Here is a 9,476-nt window from a genome sequence, read left to right on the forward strand (position 1 = left end):
CTATGTAAGACAAAATTAGAAAAATAAAATCCAGAAAATCACATTGTAGGATTTTTAAAGAATTTATTTGCAAATTATTGTGAAAAATAAGTATTTAGTCAATAACAAACTTTCATCTCACTACTTTGTTATATACCCTTTGTTGGGAATGACAGAGGTCAAACGTTTTCTCTAAGTCTGATGTTTCCACCCCCATGCTTCACAGTAAGTATGGTGTTCTTTGGATGCTTTCTCCTCCAAACATGAAGTTCTATTTTGGTTTCATTCTCCCAATCCTCATCCGCATCATCCAAATGCTCTCTAGCAAACTTCAGATGGGTCTGGACATGTACTGCCTTAATCAGGGGAACTTATCTGGCACTGCAGGATTTAAGTCCCTGGCTGTGCAGTGTGTTACTGATGGTAGCCTTTGTTACTTTGGTCCCAGCTCTCTGCAGGTCATTCACTTGGTCTCCCCATGTGATTTCTGGGATTTTTGCTCACAGTTGTGATCTTTTTGACCCCATGGGGTGAGATCTTGCGTGGAGCCCCAGATCGAGGGAGATTATCAGTGGTCTTGTATGTCTTTCATTTTCTAATAATTGCTCCCACAGTTAATTTCTTCACACCAAGCTGCTTACCTATTGCAGATTCAGTCTTCCCAGCCTGGTGCAGGCCTACAATTTTGTTTCTGGTGTCCTTTAACAGCTCTTTGGTCTTAGCCATAGTGGAGTTTGGAGTGTAACTGTTTGAGGTTGTGGAGAGGTGTCTTTTATACTGATAACAGATGCCAATAATACAATTAAATAAGTGGTGACAGAGGAGCCTCTTAAAGAAGACATTTTTCATAGTCCCTGTATGTTTTTAATTAAAATGAAGCCAAACAGAAAAGACCTTTAGTATTACCAAGTACCCCCTATGATTTAATACAGTAGCTTGTAGATCCACCTTTAGCAGCAATGAATTAAAGTAATTGTTTCCTGTATGACTTTTACACTTTTTCAAACTGCTGTGGAGGAATTTTGGCGCAAAATCTTTTTAAACATTGCTTCAGTACATTAAAGTTTTTGGGCAAACTTAAATTTTTTTTTTTTCTTCGGAAAATCTGATTTACACGTGTGCTTGAGATTATTGTCCTGTTGCATGACCAAGTTTAGACCAAGCTTAAGCTGCTGGACAAATGGCCTTAAATTTGCCTCTAGAATACTCTAGTATACGGATGAGTTTATGATCAACTCAATGTCTGCAAGCTGAGAAGGTCCTGCAGCAGCAACCTTAGACCAAATCATCACCTATCCACCACCTTGCTTGACAGTGGGTTTGAGGAATTTATGCCGAAATGCTGTTTGGGTTTTGCCAAACATGGCAAAAGGCCAAACAACTCCACTTTGCTCCATTTGTCTGGAGGACATTGTTCTAGAAGCCTTGTGGTTTGATCAAATGTAGTTTTGCAAACCTCAGTCATGTATTTTTTTGGCAGACCTATCCAACAACAAACTGTACTTGCTCAGTCTTCTTGTAATTGTGCTAACATTTAACATGCTCAGTGAGGCCTGTTGGGTCTGAGATGTAGCTTCTTTTAAAAATATATTTCTCTGGTCATTGCTCGGTCTGAGATTGGGGTCAATGTGCTTGGTCATTTACACCTGGGAAGATTGGCAACTGTCTTGAGTGCTTTCCATTTGTGAATAATCTTTCTTACTGTAAAATGTTGAACCCCAAATTGTTCGGAATTGGTTTTATGACCCTTTCCAGATTGATGTGCAGCAACAATTGCTTCTCAAAGCCCATTGTTTATTTCTTCTCCTCTTGGCATTGTGTTGCCACACACCTGAATCCTCCAGACCAGAAAAAATATTTCAGTAATTCAATTCAAAAAGTGAAACTCATATATAGTAATATATAGATTCACTACACACAGGCTGACATAGTTTAAGTGTTTATTTTTTTTAATTCTGATGATTATGGCTTACAGCTAATAGAAACCCAAAACTTAGTATCTCAGAAAATAAGAATATTGTGAAAAAGTTTAATATTGGAGACTAATGTGGTCACACTTTAATTAGTTAATTAACTCAAAACACCTGCAAAGGTTTCCTGAGCCTTTAAATAGTCTCCTAGTCTGGTTTAGTGGGTCACAAAAGGTCATTGCTAAAGAAGCTGGCTATTTACAGACTGCTGTATCCAAACTCCTTAATGGAAAGTTGAATGGAAAGAAAAATGTGGCAGAAAAATGTACAAAAGCAACAGGGATACCCACAGCCTTAAATGGATTGTGAATCTAAGCCTATTCAAGAATTTGGGGAAGATTCAACAGGAGTAGACAGCAGCTGAAGTCAGTGCTTCAAGAGCCACCACACAAAGACGTATCCAGGACATGGGATACAACTGTCACATTCTTTGTGTCAAACCACTCTTGAACCAGAGACAACATCACATGGGCTAAGAACAAAAAGGATTGAACTGTTGCTCAGGGGGCCAAAGTCCTATTTTCAGATGAAAGTACATTGTCTATTTCATTTGGAAATTAAGGTACCTGTGTCTGAAGGAAGAGAGGAGAGGCACAGAATCACACTTCAAGGTTGCTTGAAGTCCAATGTAAAGTTTGCAGTCAGTGGTGGTTTGGGGAGCCTCGTCTTCTGCTGGTGTTGGTCCACTGTGCTTTATCACGTTCAAGGTCAGCGCAGCCGTCTACCTGGACGTTTTGAAACATTTTATGCTTCCCTCTGCTGACCAGCTTTATGGAGATGCTGATTTCATTTTTCAGCAGGACGTGGCACCTGCCCACACTGCCAAAAGTACTAATATCTGGTTTAAGTACCATGGTATTGCTGTGCTTGATAGACCAGCAAACTCACCCTACCTAAACGCCTAGAAATCTAGGATCATTAAATCCGGCTGTTCATAACATCACTCAACATGCATATAAGAGTAGGTATTTTATTAGCACCATGGTTTTGGGAGCATATGAGACAAACTCGTTTTAAACTTCCTGCAGGAAAAAAAACATACAATGATCTGTCCATAGAAATTTTGAACGCCCGCTTTGAGGGCAAAAGTTGTATTTGTCCCAAAAAGTGATGAATACGTTCCACAAATCAAATGTCTCAACAATAATTTGACAGATGGCACAGGCAGCAGCACTGGGGATTAATTAAATGTAGATGTCACTTGGATGACAGGGAAGCAAGACACTCTGCAATCCTGAGTGTTCTAAACGTTATGTCTCTACATCATACAGCAGTCGCACTCCTACATGTGGGAGACTTGAATAGTCCCGCGGGAGTGTTAACTCTCAGTGCAGCTTTTTAATCAGAATACGAGGGATGCACAAATGCAGAAGACAACAATAACTTGAAACTTGTCCTTTTTAGAGTACTCCCAACATTCGTGGCTTGCACAATATGTCACTGAGCCATTCTAACAGTTTACACATCCCATGGAAAACAAAACTAAAACTTTTTCCACAAGGAAAATTACTTAAAATTACTTAATTTCCTTAAGCCATGCTAATCTCCTGTTGAAGAAATTATATTTAGTTTATTTTTATTGAACAAAACCAAAACAAAATCTACATTTAAAATAGCACCAATATGTTTGAATAAACATATACCAAAACAGGGCACACACTAAACGAAAACAAGTAAGAAATAGCAAAAAACACTGAAAGAAAGAAAAAAGTTGTAAATAAATGAAATAGTTGAGTAAATACAAATACAAAGGGGTCTCTTTATTCCTCTTCCAATAAACCAAGGTCTCTTATTATTCCACAAATCTTGGAATCTCAATGAAACACATTTCCTTCTCTCATCTTTGGTCACTGCTCTATGCTTAAAATGTAAAGAAAAATATTTGTAATCTGACAAATACGATGGCCTTTAAAAGCAAATCATTACCTCATACAGTAGGGCTTGTACTATGCCATAAGTGCCATGTCTATGTACTTGTGCACTTGTCCGAATCAGCCCATTATAAAGATTTTATTAGGGAATTTACAATAATAGTCGTTTTTAAAATGTTTGTTTTCAGATTTTTATAAAATTATCTATTTTTTTATTATATACCAATTATCATATTATAATGTAGTAAATCTACTAAAAAGCAATGGGTAGATTTAAATAATTTCTTTTATTCACACTTATGTAGGCATTTTGCACAAAAATTTAATATCAACACAGCAAATGTCTACAAAAGGAAAAGGGAGTATATGTATTACAGTATAGAAATATAGTTGTCTACAACTAATTTTACTTTATAATAAATTACCATATTGTATGTCTCAGTGCTACTGTTTTTTCAGAGAAACAGCTACAACAAATTAAAAGAAAAAGAAATAATTCTATAAATAACCATTATTTTCACAAGATTTTCCTTCAATGTAACTGTCCTTCAGTACAAAAGTAGTTGATTTAGACATGAACATAAACAAGCTGTTTACTGCAGCTGAGCTAGCAGTGGTTCGCAGTTAGACAGAAACTCCAACCCCTCCACAGCTTCTATAAGGCCATTCACTTTCTCTGGTGGCAGCACTACACTTGCATTATTGCGGAACTTTTTCTGCAGGCTCTCATCACTCAGTGGCTTCCTCCAATGGCCATAGAAGGTGTCGCAATGACCTTGTAACACAATGCCATTCACTAAAGTGACCTGCACTTCACCATACATGCGGTCAAAGTTGGGTGGATTGTCCTGGGGGTGCTCTACACGGACGCGGGAGAGCAGGGCATGAAGCTCTGGCCTCAGTAGTGCTTCAGGCTGAAAGGACTGCACTGTTACCTGGCCATCGAGCAGAGTGGTGCAAGCATTGAACTGGAAGGAGTGACGTGCCTGGTGCTCTGACTCTGGGAAGGGCCGATTTATATACTTTGAATGTGGCACCCGTAGTAGGATTTCCTGCACTGAGTTTGGGGAGATGACTCCATCAGAAAGATGCAGCAAAGCCTTGTGGACATGGGCAGCAGCATCAGCAACCCAGTGCATGCCCAAGTGTGCTGGAAATCGCTTAAAGGCAATATCTTGTGTCTCCAAAAGGAATGTGTGCTCTGCCTCTTCGGGCAACACCATCGGCCTTGGGCTATAGTCTTCATAAAATGCACTAAAACCAGCTACCCCAGGAACTCCATCCAGGACCAGGGGGCTTGCCTCCAGCCCACGTGAGGCTAGCAGGGCAGCTTCAAGGCCCAGACGAGAGGCATTACCAATGTGCAGAGGCTTGGACTGAGTGGCAGCATTGGCCATTGGGGCCCCTGCTAATGAGGCAGCGATGGCCAAGGCATGGCTGCACTGAGAATGGTCGAGGGAAAGGAGCCGGGCACAGGCAGCAGCACTTCCCAGTGTCCCCACGACACTAGGGGGATGGAACCTTAAAAAAATTAATTAAAAAGGATATTTAATTTATGCCTTTTAATGCATTTATTAAAAACTATTCCGAAAAGTTCGCGTACAATTACAAAATCATAGTCTTCAAGTCAGACATTACAGATCATATTTATGGCATAACTTAAAACATATCATATCGGTTGCTGAAAAATCAGTCACAGCAGAAATGTCTCATTTATTCTATTCATCCATCTGTGTTTTTAGCCATGGACCGACCTACAGTACATAGGTTAAGGTTATGTTTAAAGGTAAGGCTAGCATTCCTTTCTTAAGGTTTATGTATATAAAATTTAACCACACTCACATTGTTCAGTTGAATTTGTTTACTACAGTGGCAGTTCTGTTTAAACTGCCCTCAAAATATTACTTATTTTAATACTATTATTACTAATTTTGGGACTATATTAGAACGATGAGGTATCGCGTTATGATGGTTGCTCAACTTGGTTTAACTTTGAATTACTTTTGTTATAGAGACAATTCTTACCTTTTAGGAATGTTGTGGGCTTCATTGGAGAATCTCATCAGGCGACCTTGCATCTCAATACCAATGTTAAAGGCCATTAGGAGGTCCAGACCACTTGGCTTGCTGTTTTTGGGAAACATGTCACAAATGGCAAGAAGAGCAGGAAGCACTGCACCAGAGGGATGAGTTGCAGGGTGCCAAGTATCATCAAAGTCCATAGAATGAACCTGAAGAAGACATGTTAATCATCAAATGGTGCCTAGTAAGTACACAATTTGGCTTATTACTGGCAATGCAAGCTGTCTGCTACATATACTTTAGTATAACAATTCCTTTATAAAGGTCAAGATGTGGCTTTTAGCTCTTTACCCTAGTTGAACAATATCACATGAATGGATCAACATTTGACCACAGGACAATATGAGAAAGGCTTAATAACAGTTTCATTTCCTTTTATTTGCCAATGATGCTATGGGGAGAATTTTTTTTTTCAGTCCTTCATTTCAACCCCCCCACCTGTCTCAGGTGGACATGTCATGTTTGTTTTCCACTTTTCTTCTTTAATATCTAAGTATAGGAATTAGTTAAAATAAAAGTGACATAAAACACTGTGATTTATTATTTCTCAGGCCCTGGAGATCACAAATATTTGTTTCTAAGAAAAAAAAATACCATATTGAAAAAGACAATCATTGTTTGTAAGATGTAAAATGTATTTACTGTATGACCTACAGTATGAACAGGAATACTCACTGCTACTCCATTGACTAAGGCAGCTAGGGTTGGGGAAAGCTTGGTTCCACTGCGCCCATAAACAAAGCTGATGTCATCGGGAGCGTACATGTGCTTTGAGAGAAAAGAGGAAAGATGGGTCACTTGCTGTTACATACAATAAGCTCTGCCAAAGTAGCCTGTGGACAGGCTTTATTTTAGCATTGGATACTGCATTTCTTCTGTACAAACAGGAGTTTAGGTTTGAAAGATTGGAAAAACTTGACAGTGTAGACAAAACACACACAAAATAAAGTCGAAAGGGGTGTTAGGGGTGAAGTATATTCTATAAAGCCCATGCCATTGTTCTAGGGTCAGCATTTGGTGGTAACTCTGTGCTGAGAAGAGAATTATTAACATGTTGTTCTGTTCAGAAATGTTGTACTTTCTCCTTATACATAGAAATGAATGTCCATTAAACCATATATTTATAATCATTTGTACTCCCTTATTAGTTTATTGTTAACATGTTGCTGTTTTGTGCCATTACCTGGCAATGCTGAAGTGCAAGTTCAAACACTTCAGTGGTGCTACCCAGCAGTCCTACACCAATGCTGTCCAGCACCATGCGTTTGCTTCTTTGGAGTACGACTGGTGACAGATGACTTGGCTGCACTCTCTGGATGAATCGACCAAAGCTGCTGGTTACAGTCTCCTCGGGGTTGGGTCGGTCCATGACTAAAAACACAGGAGGAAGAAAGGAATAAATGAGAGATTTCTGCTGTGACTGCTTTTTCAGCAACCAAGTAACCTGCTAAATATGTTTTGGTACACCAGGTTACTTTAAATCTTTGTCCAATTTGATCAATATAAGAGTGTGTTATGAGTAGTAGAGTTAGCTCACCATCTAGTGCGGGTTTATGGAGTCCTCTGATTGTAGATAGGGTGGACACTTGTCTGAATGATCTCTAGATAATTGAAAAATTTGTATCATAGAATGTATTAGTATTAACATAACACAAGATATATGTCATGTTTTTTTAACAAGCATGAGTTCATGATTCTTTATTCTAAATAATCCAGCTATATTTTACTAGATTATAGAAATAGTTAAGGTTAGGAGCATCCAAGTTGTCATATAAAAATAGTAAAGAAGCAAAGAAAGCTGAAAAGACACTTTCCACAGCAACATTGTCATTCATTAATATGAAAATTCTAAAAAAGCATCATTACCTGTACTGTGGGAAGCATATTGTATCTCTGTATGGTTGAGGATATTTATGTGGATGTCAAACTGAAGGAGCCTACAGTAGGTTTTCCTTTGTCTCTGCACACAATGTTTTTGTAGCTGATGCTCTTGCTTCTCAGGTGAGTCCTCATGTTCTCTTTATATAGCACAAAACACTCACCAATCGCAAGACTGGAACTTCCAAAACCTTTTTACGCAACAGTGGTGGGATATTTCGTCATTTGAGTAGAAACTTTAAAGTCCTAGCATTTGACCAATTATGTCATCCTTCAAGTTGAGGCAACAGGTTGGTTGGGAGCCTTAAAGCTCCATCTACTTCACTTAAGCACATTTCTATTAAAAGAGAATCCTTCCACTGCCATCCAATAGTACTTATACTACAGATTTACAGCAGGTAAGTGAAGTTGTTACATACTTTATATGATTTCTTAATGTTTCTTCTATTTGGCCATTTGGGCCACCTGGACGTGGCTCAGATTTGCAGGTATGTTAATGTTATATTGTAAATCTTAAACTTATTTTAGAATTACAATATTAGCTTACATAACATTTCACAAGATTTACATATAATCTTAAATAAAATTTAATAATCTTATAATATTAAACTGTGTTCTTACAGGACAACAGCTGCAGTTTTCAACAGAATCATTAAGTTTACTGCAGGAGCAATATAATTTTTGGTTATTGATTCTATCCTAATTCTGATTTGAATTTTATTAATTTTGATGGAATTTCTAATGGATATTTACAATAATATGCTTGATTTTATTCTTTTTTATGATTTGCAGCTGCTTATGACAATCTTGTTTGCTGGCATTAACCATTATCATGGAGGTCATAGTGGTGTGTCTTCTTCTTTCCACTTTTAATAGACTTCCATACCAGTTGGAAGGTAAAGTTTGCTTCACAGTGGACAATCAGAGATGATAATTTATAAATCTTTAAAACTTTTATAATTATAACTTTATATTCAATAACTATTTTTAAATACCCCTTTTCAGTTGCTACCCTTTCAATATTTACCATAATTTGCTTATATGGAACTCTGGCATCACTTGTTAATTCCATATACTTCAAGACCATAATACCAATTGGACCCGCACTCATAAAGGTATTTTTAAATTGCTACAGCATGGGAAATTTAAGTTGTTAAAAGTACTTAAATGATTTGAATGTCATTTTGTCTTGTACTTTTCATAGAATAATGATAAGAAGAAAAAAACTGCTGCTACAGCTCCCTGTCCAATTCCATCTTCTCGTGGGACCAGTGGACTGCTAGAAATTGCGAAATTGCTGGAAAACAAAGGTGTATGTGGTATACCAACAGATACTGTCTATGCTCTGGCCGCTTCTTGCAAGCATCCAAGTGCAATAGAGAAAATCTACAATATTAAAGTGAGTACCATGCAATTCTTCATTTATATTTGATGTACTAACGTGTTTGAGAAAAATTTAACTTGTAATCATTTGCTTAAATTATCCTCCACAGGAACGTCCTGCAGAGAAGCCCATCTGCATCTGCATTTCTAGTTTGGAGCAGCTTGTTCCAACAAAACCACCATTTAGTCCATTGCTCTGGGAGTTCATGAGAAATGTATATCCAGGAGGGATCAGCTGTATTGTCCCAAAAGGAGACTGGCTCCTTAAACTTGGTAAGACAGCAGCATTAGAATGTCTGATCAAGCATTTTTA

The 9,476-nt window shown here is 37.9% G+C and overlaps 1 protein-coding gene across 1 annotated transcript; it reads right to left on the bottom strand.

Annotated features, from left to right (window-relative positions):
* Positions 1–4,413: 4,413 nt before the first annotated feature.
* On the bottom strand, positions 4,414–7,801 carry LOC128531373 (cis-aconitate decarboxylase-like). Its single transcript, XM_053505188.1, has 6 exons — positions 7,769–7,801; positions 7,440–7,503; positions 7,086–7,273; positions 6,578–6,670; positions 5,846–6,051; positions 4,414–5,341 (listed from the first exon to the last, which is right to left on the bottom strand). The coding sequence occupies exons 1-6, from the start codon at positions 7,784–7,786 to the stop codon at positions 4,414–4,416; spliced, it is 1,497 nt and encodes a 498-aa protein (XP_053361163.1). The 5' UTR covers positions 7,787–7,801.
* Between the last annotated feature and the right edge of the window lie 1,675 nt (positions 7,802–9,476).

This window comes from Clarias gariepinus, chromosome 10, assembly GCF_024256425.1.
Source record: "Clarias gariepinus isolate MV-2021 ecotype Netherlands chromosome 10, CGAR_prim_01v2, whole genome shotgun sequence".
NCBI classification, from domain to species: domain Eukaryota; kingdom Metazoa; phylum Chordata; class Actinopteri; order Siluriformes; family Clariidae; genus Clarias; species Clarias gariepinus.